General features: G+C 34.6%; 1 protein-coding gene across 6 annotated transcripts in view; it reads right to left on the bottom strand.

The window, feature by feature from the left end:
* Positions 1 to 21,436, bottom strand: part of PCDH11X (protocadherin 11 X-linked) — a 958,739-nt gene that overhangs the window by 844,170 nt on the left and 93,133 nt on the right. For all 6 annotated transcript variants that reach the window (XM_070461977.1, XM_070461978.1, XM_070461979.1 and 3 more), the window contains exon 3: positions 9,646 to 12,138. In XM_070461977.1, coding sequence (XP_070318078.1) covers positions 9,646 to 12,138 — 2,493 coding nt within the window. The remainder of the gene's footprint in view (positions 1 to 9,645; positions 12,139 to 21,436) is intronic.

The following is a 21,436-nucleotide window of genomic DNA, read 5'->3' as shown; positions in this document are numbered from 1 at the left end:
GCTCCTAATTCAAATACCACATAAGGCCACAGGTGTTATAATATGAACAACTATAATGCATAAAAAAAAAACATTGCACAGTAGCTCTGTTGAAAAATAATTATATACAACACATATAGCTTCATTGCCAAATACAGACTGAAATTGAAGAAAGTGGAGAAAACCACTAGATCATTCAGGTATGACCTAAATCAAATCCCTTCTGACTATACAGTGGAAGTGAGAAATAGATTCAAGGGACTAGATCTGATAGACAGACTGCCTGATGAACTATGGATGGAGGTTCATGACACTGTACAGGAGATAGGAATCAAGACCATCCCCAAGAAAAAGAAATGCAAAAAAAGCAAAATGGCTGTCTGAGGAGGCCTTACAAATAGCTGTGAAAAAAAGGGAAGCAAAAAAAAAAGGAGAAAAGGAAAGATATACCCATTTAAATGCAGAGTTCCAAAGAATAGCAAGGAAAGATAAGAAAGCCTTCCTCAGTGATCAATGCAAAGATTTAGAGGAAAACAATAGAATGGAAAAGACTAGAGATCTCTTCAAGAAAATTAGAGATACCAAGGGAATATTTCATGCAAAGATGGGCTCGATAAAGGACAGAAATTTGATGGACCTAACAGAAGCAGAAGATATTAAGAAGAGGGGGCAAGAATACACAGAACTGTACAAAAAAGATCTTCACGACCCAGATAATCACGATGGTGTGATCACTCACCTAGAGCCAGACATAGTGGAATGTGAAGTCAAGTGGGCCTTAGGAAGGATCACTATGAACAAAGCTAATGGAGGTGATGGATTTCCAGTTGAGCTATTTCAAATCCTGAAAGATGACGCTGTGAAAGTGCTGCACTAAATATGCTAACAAATTTGGAAAATCAGCAGTAGCCACAGGACTGGAAAAGGTCAGTTTTCATTTCAATCCCAAAGGAAGGCAGTGCCAAAGAATGCTCAAACTACCACAAAATTGCACTCATCTCACAAGCTAGTAAAGTAAAGGTTAAAATTCTCCAAGCCAGATTTCAGCAATAGTTCACTTGAGCCATGAGCTTGCAGATGTTCAAGCTGGTTTTAGAAAAGGCAGAGCAACCAGAGATCAAATTGCCAACATCCACTGGATCATTGAAAAAGGAAGAGAGTTCCAGAAAAAAACATCTATTTCTGCTTTACTGACTATGCCAAAGCCTTTGACAGTGTGAATCACAATAAACTGTGGAAAATTCTGAAAGAGATGGAAATACCAGACCACCTGATGTGCCTCTTGAGAAATCTGTATGCAGATCAGGGAGAAACAGTTAGAACTGGACATGGACCAACAGACTGGTTCCAAATAGGAAAAGGAGTACATCAAGGCTGTATATTGTCACCCCGCTTATTTAACTTCTATGCAGAGTACATCATGAGAAATGCTGGGCTGGAAGAAGCACAAGCTAGAATCGAGATTGCCAGGAGAAATATCAATAACCTCAGATGTGCAGATGACACCACCATTATGGCAGAAAATGAAGAGGAACTAAAGAGCCCCTTGATGAAAGTGAAAGAAGAGTGAAAAAGTTGACTTAAAGCTCAACATTCAGAAAACTAAGATCATGGCATCTGGTCCCATCACTTCATGGCAAATAGATGGGGAAAGAGTGGGAACAGTGGCTGACTTTACTTTTTGGGGCTCTGAAATCACTTCAGATGGTGATTGCAGCCATGAAATTAAAAAGATGCTTACTCCTTGGAAGGAAAGTTATGACCAACATTGACAGCATATTAAAAAGCAGAGACATTACTTTGCCCACAAATGTCCATCTAGTCAAGGCTATGGTTTTTCCATGGTTATGTATGGATGTGAGAGTTGGACTGTAAAGAAAGCTGAGCACTGAAGAATTGATGATTTTGAACTGCAGTGTTGGAGAAGACTTTTGAGAGTCCCTTGGACTGCAAGGAGATCCAACCAGTCCATCCTAAAGGAGATCAGTGGGTGTTTATTGGAAGGACTGATGTTGAAGCTGAAACTCCAATACTTTGGTCACCTGATGCAAAGAGCTGACTCATTTGAAAAGACCTTAATGCTGGGAAAGATTGAGGGCAGGAGGAGAAAGGGACGACAGAGGATGAGATGGTTAGATGGCATCACCGACTCGATGGACACGGGTTTGGGTGGACTCCAGGAGTTGGTGATGGACAGGAGACCTGGCGTGCTCTGGTTAATGGGGTCGCAAAGAGTTGGACATGACTGAGCAACTGAACTGAAGTGAACTAATTATCATAAGACCTTTGAGTATGTGAGAAATCTAAATATTTAAAATAGACAAAACTTAGCAAAATTTAAGAAAAATGTGTATTATACAAAAGCACCTCCAGGAAGCCTTTACAGAGTGCTGTCCAAGTTTTTATAAGATTATTTAAGATTTGCTTGTCCTATAGCACTTCGGTTCAGATGAGGTTTCATATCACACTTAGCTAGAAGCACAATTCCAAAATCTAATTAATTGTGACTAATGCAGGTGACAAAATTGTAAAATGAGGCAGTATTATTTTGTTTTAAAGTTAGATTAGTAAATATTGTACAAAATAATGATTGATTGAATCTAAGTTCAACTTAAAATACTATTCTAAACTGTAAATTTATCATTGATAATGTTAATGGATGCTCAGCAGAAAAAAAATAAGTCTACATAAAAGATTAACTAATGGATAATTGAAAATTGTTTTATAAATTTTTCAGTTTAAGTCATTGAAAATAAAAGTAACTGAAGAAATGTAATGGCATGACTATTCTACTTGTAAAAATAAACTTTTATATTTAATGCAAAATAAGGAAATGCATTTAGCAATTTTATTTTTCAATTTATATACTGTGGATTTTAATCAAAAGAAAGTAATAATCCTTTTAGTGCTTCCAGGGGTGAAATCATATAGCATATTCTAGTTAATCAATTAGATAATCCCTAAAAGTTTATTTGATGACAAGTCTTAAGATTTGCTTTCTGTTTTCTCTATTCACTGGCTAGAATATGAACCAGAGAGATCATCAAGGACACTGCATTGAGAATATTCTAGGAGTCCATTAATGGCAACACAAGAGTTGGGAAAATATCTGAGACTTTGTAAGCCAAATATGCAATAACACCAATGATTAAATTAAAAGTGTCATCAAAGCAACTGACAAAGAAGGAATCAACTAGAAAAATACATATTTTTGTTCTCTCTGGCTCTTGTGAAAAATGAGGTTCAATGTTGTCCATACTGTTCTCAAAGGGTAATATTATTTCTTCAAGCATAAGCAAAGACAGATCAAGGGTAGTTAATAATCAAAAGCAGGATCCATTTTCATCTATGGCCAAATTTTAAATACTGTTAAATCTCAATCATCATTAGTTTATATGGGTAAATATTTAGCCTCAAAGAGCAGGAAAGAAATCAGTTCAGAAGCTCCTTTTCTCACAGAAATAGTATTCTGTGAGATGGGATCACTTTACAAAGATGACACCCAAGCAAATATTGAGGGATTCTGAATAACTCTTTCAAGACATTTTCATCTTCATATACACAAAGCAGTAATTAGGAGTTTTCCTTATTACAGTCATAAAGGAAAGGGTCACAGAAGTAGAAGAAAAATGAAGTGTTCTCTAGTTCACAGAATGTGTCATGAAACAAACATTTGAAATGCTCTTATATAATAATCATATGTACAAATGGTCATGAAGCCCCAGTAGTTGATCATGGGACATGTGAAGTATTAATTCATTTTCTTGGGCTTCATCACTTTACTCACAATTAAACTGAGGCTGTGGATTTTAGAAACTCCTACTCTTAGTACACCATCTTGGTACCTGCAGGGCATTGACTCTTAAGGATATAATGAGTTGGCTCAATTTTGACATTCCTTGAAATGGTTTGAATTAAATTGAAATATTTAATTTAAGAAGTGGGAGAGGAATTATAAGGTTATTCTATATGAATAACTTTCACAAAGGTAAATTTTAATTTTAGATATTTTTCTACAATGATTGTTTATAAGTATTGCAATACAATATTGTAATTTATGTGACATTTTTCATTACCAGTAAGAGCTACAATCACAATCTTTATTATTAACTAAGTTATATTTAAAACACCAGATAGCAAGTATGTTCAAGGAATTTGATATTAATGAAGGTACCAGAGACTCTGTACTGAGTAAATGGAAATGCTAAATTTTAACAGAAATCTTTAAAAAATATTTCCTATAGGTTAGACATACAAGAATTACACTAATTTTAAATGTTAAATAAAGCATAAACCACTTATAAATACTTTTACACCAAAGAACACTTGAAATAATACACTAATTTAATGTACATGCATAATATACCAAATTCTATTCTCACTTTGCATTGTAAGATGATATACAATGAAGCATTTTAATTAGAACCCAGGAAACATCTGTTATGTAATAATTTTAAGGGTCCTTTATACTCCCTTGTTGTCACACAAAATCTTGTGTTTTTTTTAACTTTTATTAGTACTATTAAGTCATAAGAAGCTTAAAAAATACAATATAAAATTGAGACACATCATTCCTTCCTCAATAAATATGTATACCCAGTTTGAGGCATTCAGTCATTTGTATAGGAAATTGATTGATCAACATATTGTGGAGAATAAGTTAAAGGGCAAATTACTCAAAGCAATGGAATGTGTTCAGAAAATTAACGCCAGAGAAATAATGTAGATCTGTTTAGCTGTGACACTAGTGTTGTATATTTTGTTTTGTAGTTTCAAAATTAAGATAAAATCTTTCAAAATACCCTATTTAAATCCTTGTCTCTACTCTCATATGACTGGAATTATGTTTCATTATATAAGAAATACCAACATGTTTTTTTCCAAAATGTCAGGGAGTATAAAGAACTGACATTCTTCTTTTGAGAGGTAAAACTAGAAAAAAAAAACACCTTATTTTTCAGTATTTATAGAAAAAAGAAACATAATTACAGCAAAAATAAATTTTTAATGATTAAAGTAGTGAAACAACATGATTATAGTCAACATAAAAACCTATTAAAATTTGTTTATATAGTCTAACTTTTAAGCAGAGTGATGGATATTTATACTTATTTTCTCAACATCACTGTATTAGTGAATATTTTTCAACAAATCAACTAGAGTGTTTTTGGTTGTTGCTGTTTAGAGTATTAAAGAAAATCTCTTGCCCTGGATACCTTTCAGACGGTAGCTTGGATAATTCAGCTTCACTTCCAAACTCCTGGAGATGATGTTTAAAATCTTCAGCAATTGAACAAGGCAAGTAATTCCATGTTTCATGATTGATATACTAATCATCAGTTTGTGCATTAAGACACATTATATTACATCACAGTTGTTGACATTCAGAGCAAGCAAATGGAGAGACAGCATGATAAAACATTTTTTTAATCACACTGCACAATTTCTTCCACAAATCTAAAATTGTGATTGCAAATTATAGCCAAAGTAACATGAGGTTCAGTGGGACATACTTTTTAATGTGGTTTTTGTTTCACTTGCCTTTATAGTGGGAAATCCAGACTACAAGATTAATGATCTTAGCCAAATTTTGAAATCACAAATCACTGAGATTTTTGGAAGGGGAATGGAATTATGTTGTTCCTAGAAAGTTATATCTCACTGTAGATTTCAATAGTTGATGTCCTGGAATCAGTCTAGGACAAGAAAAATAACATGTTATCAAAATTAGGTGGCTGTGTTCTAGGAGTCTCAGTTGCCAAGCATGCTATGTGGCTAAAATTCGTATTGCTAAAATACAGATACACAAGATCAATGTTATGGAATTTAACAGTGGTGAGTACCAATCCTATTCCAAGCTAATTCAGACTCCTCTTACCATTTCATATCCATGTATAATACCTACATTCATGTAACCATGAATTGTTTCTTTCTTTTTTTTCCATTTATTTTTATTAGTTGGAGGCTAATTACAACATTGCAGTGGTTTTTGTCATACATTGAAATGAATTAGCCATGGATTAACATGTATTCCCCATCCCGGTCCCCCCTCCCACCTCCCTCTCCACCCCATCCCTCTGGGTCTTCCCAGAGCACCAGGCCCGAGCACTTGTCTCATGCAACCAACCTGGGCTGGTGATCTGTTTCACCCTAGATATACATGTTTCGATGCTGTTCTCTTGAAACATCCCACCCTCGCCTTCTCCCGAAGCTGTGGTACATATACACCGTGGAATATTACTCAGCCATTAAAAAGAATTCATTTGAATCAGTTCTAATGAGATGGGTGAAACTGCAACCCATTATACAGAGCGAAGTAAGCCAGAAAGATAAAGACCATTACAGTATACTAACACATATATATGGAATTTAGAATTGTTTCTTTTTGAAATGAAGTATCTCAAATACATGGCTAAGACAGTGACTTGTACACAAAAGGCCATTTCAAGATAGTAAATTCATTTATTTCATATTTTCCAAATACATTTTCTTCACAATATTTTAATGGGAGAACTGTGTTAAGCAAGGTTTCATTTTAGCATTGTATCTCTTTTATAGAAGTATCAAAATTGATTCTAAAATGATTATTCTTACTGTTTTCCCAGAGTCACACCAACCAAACACTATCTGCTTGCTCTGAAAGATGGAAATAAAAAGCAAACTGTAAGATCATCTTTCAAACTTCTTGTTTTAAATTTCTACTACAATATATACAGAAATGCCATCCAGAATATTTGTAAAAATTTATATCAAAGAGGAGCATCTTTGCTGGGTTTATACCATTAAACCCAGGTATAAATGGTTTTCTGCAATAGATACACTTCTATCTAATGAATGTTCCATATTTTTCAGAACACAAATATCAGAAAAAAAAAACTATGGAAAATACTTGATTCTCTTTTTAAAACATGAAATTTTTATAAATCCACTTATATCTCACTGCCTCCTAGAACCAATTCATTTCTTCACTCTCATATTTCTATTCAGATGAGCAGTGAACTAAATGTAAATATGACCCTAAAGCCTCCTTTGAAAAGTGTATTTCTCACTTTGTTTAAAGTCAATTGAATTTAATTCTGCCTTCTGATAACAGTAACATTTTATTCCACTGCCAGAATTTCCTTAAGAACAGTGAATTTTTATTTTATTGACTGACAGTTTTCCCCAATTTGTATGATTTTTTTTAAAGACACCTACTGTATTTGAATTTTTATAAATACATGAGTTCTTTTTCAGTGCTCAATGAACATTTAGCATTCTGCAACATCAGTGGATATAAGATGACTCTCTTGGCATTAATCAGAAAATGAAATGTATATTAGAAAGGGTGAAGAACATTGCAAATGTTGCAAAAAATACGAGGATTCAAATTATGTTTAGTATCACATTAGTCTGCCTAAGTTCACCAATTCATGTCCAGAAGATATTTAGTAATTAATCTGAAACATCTGTCAACCAATGACAAAATACATAATTTACCTACTTCTTAAGATCTGAAAAAGTTGAATTTCATCTGAAAACACATTGATTCTAAGATAGTCCTTCTAGCTAATAAAAATCAAATGATAACCAAGATTTTATTCTCATTAGCATTTACTTTTCTTATTTTGCTTGTCCTGTGAAATTATTATCCTACATTTAGGAAAAGATTTCTTTGCTAAATAAAATAAAATGTCTTAATAAAAGTTATTAATTTTATTGGCTTTCTCAGGATTAGAAAATAATATAAAAGAAGCAGAAGATATTTGGAAAACACTTCCAATTTTTTATTTCACCTGTGGTATGCTTACTGTATGTTCATGTCTTCATGTAAAATAAGTCTAGCTCTTAAACATCTCCATGATTTTGAAAACAGTTGAAACAAGAATTTTCTCTTTTAACAAACTTCACAAGCCAATCTATTAAAAATGATGCTCTGTGAAAATAATTCACAAACCCTACTCATTGTAGATTTTTAAGTGAATCACAAATTTACCCCTCGGAAAAGTGCTATGAGGCTACACAACACACATAAAGTGCTAGTCATAAAAAAATACGTTTTTGTTGAGAAATGTTTCCAAAAAACAGAATGATAGCAATGAGAATTAGGAAATGAGATCACATTTTTCATGGTTAAATATAAGTAAAAACTCACCATGATGAGATGTTAGGCATCTGTTATGTTTGCCACCCATTTAAGATCCACCTTGGTAGAAAACATGGGGCTCATGTGAACTGTAGAAATAACCACTGCCCTGTAAACTCATTCAAAGCATATAAAAAACTCCACAGAGAGCAGGATTCTATTTTACAATTTACAATAACATAATTATGAAATTATTGTAATAAAAATGAATGCACAACTGAATTGGTTTCTTAATTTTGCTCAGTGATTGAGAAAGGCTAGCATCATATTATTTAACTATCCATATCCTTGAGTGACATAGATTCTTAAGACATTTCCTAATCATAAGTTATTTTCATTGCTATTTGGAATCCTAATAGACTTCTTTAATATCTCTAACTTTGGTGAGAAGAAACTTATTCTGACTTTCACATTACTACATTTTATTAAGCCGAGGTAGGTTTTAGAAGCTTTAATTCATTGAAATTGAGATGAAGACCTTCTTAAGAGTAACACAAACAAAGTCAATATATGGCATGATTTTGAGAGAAAAAAATGTAGATAAATTCCATCATATAACTTTATTAAAGAAATAATCATACTTAAATTATTTAATTTAGTTGTGGATTTCTAGATACATTTTTATTCATTTCTCCATGAAATACAGATAAAAAGACTGTATAAGCTCTTGTTTTCACAATTTACTGGGTTTTAAATTATTGCATGCAGATGCCTTGCGTCTTAATATGCTCATATTTTCCTTCAGGCCCATTAAAGAAAGCAATCATATTTCATTTTCCAAAAGTCATTATCTCTTAAAAATGTCTCTTGAAGGGCTCAATACCTTGCATGAATATGCAAATGCTCAAATGAATATCTAGAGTAGAGATCTCATATATATTTCATTCTCTTGACTGAACATGAGACTAGCATGACTTAATTTTCCTAACTTCATTCTTGCTACATTGTGTCAATACAGATGTATAAACCAGAATAATGGTGAGTTCTTAATCTGAAAACTATACTCCCTTTTCATTGTGGGGGCTTGGGAGCATGGTGAGTGGGGAGGATATCTTGATGCTATTTGACTATCTTGGGTAGACATATTTTACCAACTGAAGCTGGAAGTCTCAGTACCATTAAGACCTGCTTATCAGATTCCAAAAGGTATTACTGTGATATATGCAGCCTGGGCTGTTCTGGTCCTCATGTACACAACTGTACTGAGGACAGTGTCATGACCTCTGACATGACATGACCTCCAGAAATTTTGGAGTTTTTCCAGTATATCCTCTAGCAGGAAGTGTCATAGTGCCATCTACAGACAACACCGCCCCTATTATAATCATCATTTCTCACCCAATTTTCCTATAATTAGGAGTCATTTTATCCTGATTTTCCATCAAACTTAAATGAATTCATATACTTATTCAGATATTTCTGCAAAATATGATTATTTTGATCTCCTGTTGAGTCAGTAGATTCTGTAAAGCCCTACTTAAACTGAAAATAGTTTTGAAAAATAAAGTTAGAAAGGTTAATTAGAAACTTGGATTACCTACCAGTCTGGTGTGTACAGACACAGGGGTCTTGAAAGTTGTCACTGGATAGCTGCACTCAGAAACGCTGTAGGGATCAGAACTGCTGGAGGAACACTTGGAGATGGAATCACAACCCACAAAGGTATTATCAAGAGGCAGTTCCTGGATGATGTGGTGCTTTGAATTTAGGGGAGTTTCCGGCTGGATCTGGAAAGCAGGCTGTGGAGAGGCAGATTTGTAGTGCCGGGCCAAATCAGGGCTGTCAGGCTTGAAAGTAGTAGGTGTAGTGCCCCAGTTGTACTTGCCCATGGTTTGCTCTTCCAATTCAATGGGAAGGTCTAGTGTGACGGTGTTTCTATCATTATCAGCATCCTCTGCCTTAGCTTCTTCAATAGTGACAAAGTTAAGCAGTAAGTTCTTAGGGGTATGCTTCTTCCTCTTCTTCTTTTTCTTCATCATCATCATCTGCCTGTTTTCAGGGTTTGGAGTAACCCATTCGGAATTCTGCTTGTTTTTCTGAGCAGCCTTAAGGTGTGGTGTTTGGCGGCATCTTACTACAGCAGTGATGAAAATAACAAGAATGACAGTTATGGTGCCAGCAACAATGGCAACCATGATCTTGACATAGTCACTTGATGGTGAGGATGTATCAGTTGTCTCAATATTTTGGGTCACTGGTGTTTCAATGTTTTTGCGCACCAATTCATAAATCAGTGTAGCATTGGTCATCGACTCATTCACAAATAGATTAACATTTATGACACTGAAGAGAGAATCAGGTTGCCCTAAATCCTTGGCTTTGACTATCAGTTTGTGTAAACCAAGATCTGCAAGGACACATTTCTCCTTCAGTGTAATGTTGCCTGTTGTTTGGTCAATCATAAACAGACCTTTTGTGTTCCCTCCTACAATGCTGTAACGAAGCTCTGCATTCATGCCAGTGTCATTGTCAATAGCAACTACTGTGAAGACCACTGTGCCTGGATTAGCGGATGGTGGAACCAATTCAAAGGAGTAGTTGGAAGGAGGGACAACAAAAACTGGTTTGTTGTCATTGACATCGACCACATTTATAGTGACTTTGGCAGTTGAAGAATGTGATACCCTACCACCATCCTCAGCCTTTACATAGAAAGTATAAGACTCTTGTTTTTCTCTATCAAATGAAATATTCGGTCGGATGACACCAGTCTGTGGATCAATTGTGAAGTCATCATTTGCATCTAAAATGGAGAGAGTTACTGCAGAATTTTCTCCATAATCAGGATCAGTTACAGTGATTAGTCCTACTGTGCCATGTCTTGGAAGGTTTTCTGGGACATAGAAGTTGTACTCATTGTGAGTGAAAATTGGACTGTTGTCATTCTGATCAAGAACGGTTACTAAGACTGTGGCATTGGTTATTAAAGATGGCATCCCATTATCTTTTGCCAGAACTGTGAATGAATATTTTTCCTGTTTTTCTCTATCCAGTTTCTTCACTGCAGTCAGAATGCCTGTACGATGATCCAGGTTGAATTCAGACGGAGCATCAATGCCTAGCAGGTAATGTATCTCAGCATTACGCCCAGTGTCTGCATCTGTTGCACTTATTTTTGTCAACTGGGTACCAGGAGAGTTATTCTCAGGAACAGAAAGACTTATGAAAGACTGAGTGAAAACTGGAGCATTGTCATTTTCATCTTTTAATTTGATGAGGAGCATGGATGATTGATTCAAAGGAGGTTTGCCAGCATCTGCGGCCAGTAATTTAATGGCATATTCTCTTGTGGACTCATAGTCAAGATATGCAGCAGTCTCTAGGAGGAACTGATTACTGAACACTGGCCTTAATCTGAAAGGGACTTCATGATCTGTAAAGCATGTCACCCTACCATTATGGTCAGCATCCTTATCTGTCACAGTTATGAGAGCAATTTTGGTGTTAAGAGGAGCATTTTCTGAAAGAACCACAGTGCCATTGATTGGATTGATGATGTATCTTATGTCAATCAATGGGACATTATCATTGACATCAGTAACATTTACTAGCACCATTGCTCTTGCTGGCATCAATCCACCATCACTTGCCAAAACCAGTAACTTGTGGTTTGGAGATTCCTCCCTATCCAGTGGTTCTTTTACTGTGATAAGTCCAGTAGTAGAGTTGAGGTGAAATAGCCTCTTGGCCATGCTGGAGACAAGATTGCTGAAATAGAAATGAATCCTGGCATTTTCACCTATATCAGCATCTGTGGCATGGAGCTGTGTTACTGAAGAACCTACAGGAGCATTTTCTGGTATATTGACTTCAATCTCATCCTCCTTAAAAACTGGATGGTTGTCATTTGTATCAGCAACACTGACTTGCAAAATAGCAGTACTGGATCTTTGAGGAAAGCCACCATCTTCAACCTTTACTTTCATTACATATGTATCTTTTTCTTCCCTATCTAACTCCTTTTGAACTATTAATTGTGGCATCTTCTCTCCTTCTGGCGTTTCTATGATATCAAGTCCAAAAATATTTTGACCCTGAAAAACAAAGAATGAAATATTTTAGCTTATGTTATTATTTAATGAGGCTGGTTTTCAATTTCTTGAAACCACATGACATAGGACCAACTCAGAAATAAATGCCAGAGACTTGGGTTCTAAGTCCCAAATTTGTCTATAATAGTGTCACCACAAACAAGATGCTTAACATCTCTAAACATTTGTGAAATTTGAATTGTTCTAGAAGATGTTCTGAGGACTTTTCAGGTCATAGCATTTACGGTGATAAATGTAACTAATTTTGTGAATTGTTAAAGATTTCAAAAGGAAGAATAATGTAGAATTTTAAAAAGAAAATGAAATGATAAGTGAATTAACCATGGTTATTCCAAATGAATTAAAATATCTCACTGTAGATTTCAGCTTTTAGGGAACTTTTCACTACCAAAAGTAACAATTAAGAATAAAATACTCAACCAACACAAAAGTGCATATATCACATCTAACAAATACAGCTAAAACCTTTGGCAAAGGGAGAAAATATGCAAACTCTGATAAGAATAAAACGTTGTGTAAAGAACACAAACTTTGCTTTGTTTTCCCCCTATAGAAAAAGGTGTTAAGATGAATTTTTAGGAATTCCTGAAAATTCCTGGATCCTGGTGATCCAGTGGTTATGACATGGCACTTTTACTGCCAGGGCCCAGGTTCAATCCATGGTCAGGGAACTAAGATTCTGCAAATATGGGGTGACCAAAAAAAAAAAAAAAAAAAAGCATCTTAGAGGTTAACAGCACAATGTTATTTAAATTCTTTTTTTTTTATTAGCAGGCACAATAGACTGAACCTAACATGCCAAAATGTCAAATTGGAAACTATAGCTTGAAATAGTACCCATATTTTATTCATGACAAAAAAGTCACATTATGGAAATGTCTAAAATCAGTCTCTGCTAGTTCTGGCTTCCCTGCAAACCCTTAAGGAGGTGATTCAAGTAATATAAAATTGCAAAATACTTAAAGTGCTTGGGTTCTCTTAAGTGCTACTGTTAATCAGCACACAGAGGGTCTCATACTCTTAAAGCTTTTTGTTGTTGTTCAGTTGTTAAGTTCTGTCCAACTCTTTGCAACTCCATGGACTGCAGCATTCCCTGTCCTTCACTATCTCCTGAAGTTTGTTCAGATTCATGTCCATTGAGTCAGTAATGCTATCTAACTATCTCATCTTCTGCTGTCCTCATCTCCTTTTGCTTCTCCTTAAGTCTTTAAAGTGGCAACCCACTCCAGTGTTCTTGCCCAGAAAATTCCGTGGACAGAGGAGCCTGACAGGCTACAGTTCATGGGGTCACAAAGAGTAGAACATGACTAAGTGACTAACACTTTATTTTTTTTTCTTTTAAGCCTTTAAAATAGTCAAATGTCTTAATTTTTATAAAGTCCAACTTATTTAAAAAAATAAATAATCCCTTCTCCAAACTACAATAAGATGAGCTCTACACAGCTAAATCTTGTTCGCTGATTGAGGAATAGTGTCTACTGGCTCTCAGAGGCAGTTCTAACCAGTGTTTACTTGTAGCATTTTAACAGCACTGAGTAAGATAAAAAGCTACTGGAAGCTGTGAAGAAAAGATCAGAAGATCTTAAGATTCTTAGTACATGGGTGATTTATGAACCCTTTCATATACACACGTACAACCACACAACACAATTTTAACTCTCCAATATATTTTTTAACATAAAAGTTGCTGACATATGGAGATTAGTTATTGAGATCTCATTTATGTGCTCTGTCCTGAAAGAACAGGATAGCATCTGAGGTCTTTTTCTCATAATTTTGTCATACTAGTGTCTAAAATAAGATTCTAAATGTTAGAAACCAATGAATGATACCAAGCTTTTAGGGATCACTAGACTTTATGGTGAGATTATATGGTGATACTATCATTTTTAACTTACCAAAATATTATAATTGCTTTACATCAAATCTAGGACAATACTCAAGTACAACTACATTTTTCCTCATGAATTGCTTGAAGATAATTTTGCATTTTTTGAATTTTTTTGTGTGTGTTTATATTCACTTATACTTTATACTCTTATTCAAATTGAGACCATAATATATCTTGATGGAAGAATTAAATGTTTATTATGAAATTAAAGGTGGCATTTCAGAAATGTTAATTAAAATCACCAGTTCATTTCAATCAAATTTTAAAAAATTTTCATGAGCTAAGCAATGTGCAATAACCTTGTTTTTAATTCATAAACTAAATGAGCAGTTTATTAATATTCTATTCATATAACCAATAAACAGTCTGCTTTTCCTTTGCCAAGGGAAATATCTTCCATGTCATATCTACACAAGTGTGGAAATTAGCAAATCTATTTTAATAAAAAACAATTTTGCAACAATGATAATAAATATAGATACAATATTAACTATTACAATTTGATCCAAGTAAACAGTTATTAATGATAATTTTATTTTTGTAATGATATTTCAAAAGACTTTTAGGAAGGTTCATATCTGGAATATCTCATTTATGGGTAGAAAAATAGTCTCTGAATTGTAGTTCTCAAAAATCCATGGCAGTTAATACAATTCTGTTAATTCTTGGCATGCTAATAGCAAGTGGCTAGTATGGACACAGCATTCATCTAGGCACTGGGGATAAGGTGGTGAGTAAACATATTTTACTAATGCAATGGAAATTAAACTTTAGCTAAGATGAGAGAAAATCAATAACAATCTAAGTATCTACTGATGTTGATACTAATAGATTTAGGCTAATTGAAATAACTGCATTTTTATTAAAAGATATAGAGGTAGATTATAAAGTATTATTAGAGGTTATATAAGGGAGAAGTAGCATGTATAACATAGCATAAAAATAATATCTTAAATTCTTGAATTTCAAGACTCAATTATCCAGTCTATGACTGTAACACACCTGAGGAAAAGAATAGTTTTAATTTTTCTAAAAAAAAATGATGGGGATAATTTTTAAAATTTTTATAGAATTTGTTACAATATTATTTGTTTTATTGTTTGGTTTTTGGCCACATGGCATGTGGGATTCCAGCTACATGACCATATTGTTTGGTTTTTGGCCACATGGCATGTGGGATTCCAGCTATGTGACCAGAGACCAAACTCACAGCTCCCCCTCACTAGAAGGCAAAGTCTTGACCACTGGATCGCCAGGGAAGAATTAAAATTAATTTTTAATTTTATTCACTTATGTTTATGTTTTTTATGTTAGTATATTTAAAATTTGATCTTATGTGTTTGAATTTTGAATTGACCTTTGCTTTCCCAAGCAAATGATGGCAGGTTTAGGTTGGCTGAAAAATCCAAGAGCAGCATGATCCTTGTTGTTTATTTTATGTGAAGTGACAATAATGTTAAAAGATAGATTTTTTTTTTCAAATTTTCAAGATGACAATGAGATGTACAAAGTAGATAATGGATACTGTCCATATTACTCTTCTGTCTTCTATGACTGCTCTATCCAATGTAATAGCAATTAGTCACAAGTATTTACATTTAAATACTTGTAAATGAAGAAGTAGATGACAGGAGTAGAAGGGGACAACAGAGAATGAGATGGTTGGATGGTATCACTGACTCAATGGACATGAGTTTGAGCAAGCTCCAAGAGTTGGTGAAGGACAGGAAAGCCTGGCGTGCTGCAGTCCATGGGGTCACAAAGAGTCGGTGACTGAGTGACTTAACTGACTGACTGATTTACATTTAAAATTTGATTAATTAAAATTAGATTTATAAATCAGTACCTCAGTCTCACTAGACACGCTTAAGTTCTCATAGCTACACGTGAGTACTGGCTACTACATTTTACAGCTCAGATATAGAACTTGTCCATCATTACACAAAGTTCTATTGGATTGCACTGCTCTAAGGTGTCATATTTTTCTTAATAAAATTCTACATTCAGGTCAGGTGATTGTGTGTATACCTCCCACTCAGATATTTAGAGCTCTTCAAATGACTTGCTGGTTTATATTTTTAAATTCTATATTGTCCAAGCGATTTGAAAAGAAATTCCCCACATGGAAGATACAAATCATTGCAGTTCAGTTGGTCAGTCATGTCCTACTCTTTGCGACCCCATGGACTGCAGCATGCCAGGCTTCCCTGTCCATCACCAATTCCCAGAGCTCGCTCAAACTCATGTCCATCGAGTCGGTGATGCCATCCAACCATCTTATTCTCTATTGTCCCCTTCTCTTCCTGCCTTCAATCTTTCCCAGCATCAGGGTCTTTTCCAATGAGTCAGTTCTTCACCTCAAGTGGCCAAATTATTGGTGCTTCACCTTCAGCATCAGTCCTTCCAATGAATATTCAGGACTGATCTCTTTTAAGATGAACTGGTTGGATCTCCTTGCAGTCCAAGGGACTCTCAAGAGTCTTCTCCAACACCACAGTTCAAAAGTATGAATTTTTTGGCACTCAGCTTTCTTTATGGTCCAGCTCTCACATCCATACATGACTATTGGAAGAACCATAGCCTTGTGCAAACAAACCTTTGTTGGTAAAGTAATGTCTCTGTTTTTTAATATGCTGTCTAGTTCTACCCCATGTCAGTTAGTGCAACTGACATTCGAACCCGCATGAACAGTGAAAAACAACTGAAGCTCTTCGCCATATGTGAGACTATGAAATGAGAACAATGGGAAAGATGAAAGGAGAAATAAAGATATATGACTGCTTAATTCATTACCTTGATAATTTTAGCACACGCATGCCCTGTAGACAAAAAGAAAAGTTTGGGATAATTGTATAGATAGTATCCCAAATTCCAAACTTACTTAGAATCATTTCCCTCTTGTTTACAGGGACAAACAACTTCAGAAAATCCTTTGCTCTCTCTCTCAAATGGTCATCCTTTGGCGAGAGCACACTCACTTGTGTGTCTTTCTTGGAAATTTGCTTAAGCCTCTATCATATTAATGAAGGAGAGTGTAGGATACAATGGTATCAAGCTTCACTATATCTAAGGACATAGCACCTGGCATATACAAGGCATATACAAACACAATAAATAAGCACTTGTTAGATGTAGAAATGCATTCATTAAAATGAAGTGCTCGGGCCTGATGCACTGGGAAGACCCGGAGGGATCAGGTGGAGAGGGAGGTGGGAGGGGAGATCGGGATGGGGAATACGTGTAGATTCATGGCTGATTCATGTCAATGTATGACAGAAACCATTACAATATTGTAAAGTAATTAGCCTCCAACTAATAAAAATAAGTGGAAAAAAATAATAATTCCCATTTAAAAAAAAAAAAGAGAGAGAAGGCAGAGTTTGGTTGTTCTTGTTTCTGATTCTCAGTCTATGCCCAAATTGGAATATACTGTAATTGCTGACTTAGGTTGTTGTTTTAGTTTTTGTTTTTTTGTTGTTTGTTTTCTTTTACTTTAAAATGTCCAGAAAACAATTTTAGAATTATTTCATAAAACAGTTTATGTTATGGATGTAATAAGATGCAGAGTCAATCTCTAGTAAAAGTTTATAAACTAGTTGTAAATCTTTATTTTTGGAAGAAATAATAACAAGTACTTAGTGTGGGTGGTCTGTGTACATATAAAATACAAAACCCTACATCTATCAAATACACACATATAGAAAGAAAAAAGAGAAAACAAAAACTCAGAGAAGAAAACAACATATTATTTGAACTGAATGTGTTGATTTTGGATCTTAATGTCTTCAACTTGTTTTATCTCACATACACAAAATTGCCAATTCCAGTTCAGGTTAGGAAAAAATTATGGACTTACTAATAAACTCATGTTTCAAAAGACGTAATTTACTTTGTAAGTCACATTTCTTCCTAAATTCAAAAATAAGCTTTGAATTTGCAAATCCAGGATAAAAATTGCTGAAATAAGCAAGATATTATTAAGCTCATCTGAGACTTTAATTCTTTGTAGGGATTTGTAAAATCGAGGAAGAGAAAGTTAGTGTTGGATATAAAGTTCCCAAGAGAAGTATTTTTGCTTTATTTTTATTTTTTTTATTTTAATTTTTTAGTGGTTTTTGCCATACATTGACATGAAAGTATTTTTGTTTTAAAAAATGAATATGGAATATTCTTTGCCAAGTTAAAAGCTATTTTTTTGCCTATTGTTCTTGTAAAGAATTAACTGAACCATTGTACTAAACTTTAACATTTTCGACATATTCATGTGCAAGACACCACTTCATTGCCTATTGAAAGGTAATAAATAACACAGCACTTCCAGAGCTATAAATCTAGTACAGTTGCCAAAAAAATGCATACAGTGCCAGTAAGTACTAAAAATAGTTTCAAAGAGATTGAATTCTAACACTGATTACATAAAAGCTGTTTACTCTGTAGAATGAGGAATGCCGCGGTAAAGACTAAAAGTTTCTTTCTGAGCTTTACCACTGCTTGGTTTATCAACTATCAAACTGATTTCTTTTTTTAATTTTCTTTTTCTCCCCTTACATTACTGATTCATCTTTGGGCCAGAGAAATGCAATGGTTTATCCATTTGCACGGTTTCAAATGGATAAAACCAGAGATATGGCTATTTAAGAAAACAGTAAGAAAATAAATGTAATGTTCTCAATACAAATATAATGGATACTAATAAATTTGCTTTAAATAATTCTATTAAAAGTTTATTGGTTTCCTATAGGCTCCCTAGAACTATTAACAACTAATAGCAACTGTTTCTGAATGTTCAATATTGTGATGTCATTTAGATTCCATGCATTATTTCCAGAACATTTCTTTCAGCATTCATTTGTACCACTGCCAAGGGAAATATAATACAAAATGGATTACATGTAAAATGACCTGAATTGTTAGTCATATATTTGATTAGCCTTGAAGTCACCAAATCCCTACCTACTTTAAAGTTATATTATGGAAAGCAGAGTCATGTATTTAAGAAACTATCAGCTCTCTTTGGGAGAAAATAATTTACATTAAAATATTAATAGCAGTGGTGCCAATTTTGGCAAAACATGCACAAGGTTTAAGGCATCACACATGTTTATTTCATCCATTTAATATTTAGCAAAGACTAATAGAATAATGGCATTCATAGCATATGGTTCTTTTGTCTTAATGTTAGTCCTGAGAAAAGTAATTCCTTCCATTGACTTATTTTTCTATTTCACCAGATTAAAACACTAGGAACAGTTTATTTTTTCTCTTTGATGAAAGAGTAGGTATTCAAGAACGTCACTGAAAATGACAGCATCTTGATACTACCTCTTTCTTTTTATTTTAATTGTAGTATAATTGCTTTACAGTGCTGTGTTAGTTTCTGCTATAGTGAATCAGCCATATCCCCTCCCTCACGGACCTCCCTCCTACCCTCCCATCTAGGTCATCACAGCACCGAGCTGGGCTTCCTGTGCTTTATAGCAGGTTCCCACTAACTATCTATATCACACATGGTAGTGTACATATGTCAATCCTAATCTTCCAATTTATCCCACCCTCCCCTTCCCGCTTTGTGTTCACATGTCCATTCTCTATATCTGTTTCTCTGTTCTTGCCCTGGAAATACGTTCATCTGTACCATTTTTTTCTCTAGATTCCACATATATGCATTAATATATGACATTTGTTTTTCTATTTTTTTTAAAAAAGTTATTTTTTTTTATTATACTGCGTTTTAATTGTGTGGGCTTTCTTTAGTTGTGGAGAGCAGGGACTACTCTCTTGTTTGAAGCATGGCACAGGGTCAGTAGTTGTGGTCCATGGGCTTAATAACTTCATAGCAGGTGGGATCTTCCCAGACCAGGGATCAAACCAGTGTCCCCTGAATTGGCAGGCAGATTCTTATTCACTGGACCACCAAGTAAGTCCTATTTTTCTCTTTCTGACTTACTTCACTCAGTGTCTGTCTTAAAGAGTATTCTTCCCTTACTTCAGGATTTTGTGTGTGTGTGTGTGTGTGAGACATAAGATAAATCTATGTCCTTCCTTTTTGTGGTCATGTGTCACTATCACTATTCTGTGTCCTCCAACTAAAAGAAGAATCAAACTATGTGATTATATTATTTGGAATAAGCATTAAGATTGAAATGTTTTAAAGTGTTCACTTAAATTTATAATGTTACAGACTGGTACAAAGGAGATTTAATTGAAGATACCATTTAATTGATTATATCCATGAGAACAGATGGAAGCTGAAAGAAATCCATTCATCAGGTTTCCACTTTTTTCAGTCTATTCTTCACTTAGTTTTGAAAAGCCAGATTTTGACTTTTAGCAAAAAAAGGGAAAATCTTAAACAAATGACTAAATATGAGACATATATAAATGAAACAGAAAACAAAATCTGATTCACTCTACCAACATCCTAGGAGGAAACCAACATTTTTTACAAGTATGTATAATAATTCAACATTATCTTTCTTATTTGTTCTATTGCGTGCTAGCTCACTCTCTTTCTCTACAGTTTCTAACACTTGCAAAATCTAAGTATGCCTTATAACATAAAAAAAGCTCTTTAATAGTAGCAAATGCTTAGAATACAAATTGGACTTGATCCCAGAGATTTTAATGTTTTACATTTTATTTGAAAATATTGTCTTTTAAGGATTATATTTTCAAGCATGTGATTTTAATCACTAACTGTTTTTAATTGAAAACACATGCAAAACAAATGAAATGTCACTCCTAATTGTTGTTAATCAGCTCTTTTAGCAGCTGCTTCCCTTGTGCTCAAGTTAGATGAGCTGGTTTCATAAGAAAAAAAGAATACAGGATATTGAATCCTTCAATCTCAGTAATAGAAGGAACTTCAGATCTCATCTAGCCTTCCTTCTTCTCCTTCTACACAAAGGACAATGAGACTCAGTGAGCTTAGGTGATTTGCTCACGATCACACAGCTAGTTCATGGTAGAGGCAGATTTGAGTGCCAAGTCCCTCGACTTTGAGTTCAACAGTTTTAACTATGGTTGCCTCTTAAAAGGGAAGCCTTACTGACGTTGGCAAGAATTCTTGTACTATGGAGAGTTCTCGGGCTTGAGATAATCAGCAGGTCAGTCAGTCAGTTCAGTCACTTAGTCGTGTACGACTCTTTGTGACCCCATGAATCGCAGCACGCCAGGCCTCCCTGTCCATCACCAACTCCCGGAATCTACACAAACTCATGCCCATCGAGTTGGTGATGCCATCCAGCCATCTCATTCTCTGTCATCCCCTTCTCCTCCTGCCCCCAGTCCCTCCCAGCATCAGGGTATTTTCCAATGAGTCAACTCTTCTCATGAGGTGGCCAAAGTATTGGAGTTTCAGCTTCAGCATCAGTCCTTCCAATGAACACC

The sequence above is a fragment of the Odocoileus virginianus genome, chromosome X (assembly GCF_023699985.2).
Source record: "Odocoileus virginianus isolate 20LAN1187 ecotype Illinois chromosome X, Ovbor_1.2, whole genome shotgun sequence".
Lineage (NCBI taxonomy): Eukaryota > Metazoa > Chordata > Mammalia > Artiodactyla > Cervidae > Odocoileus > Odocoileus virginianus.
Note: the sequence above shows the minus strand (reverse complement) of the source record. Positions and strands in the feature narration are given on the sequence as shown.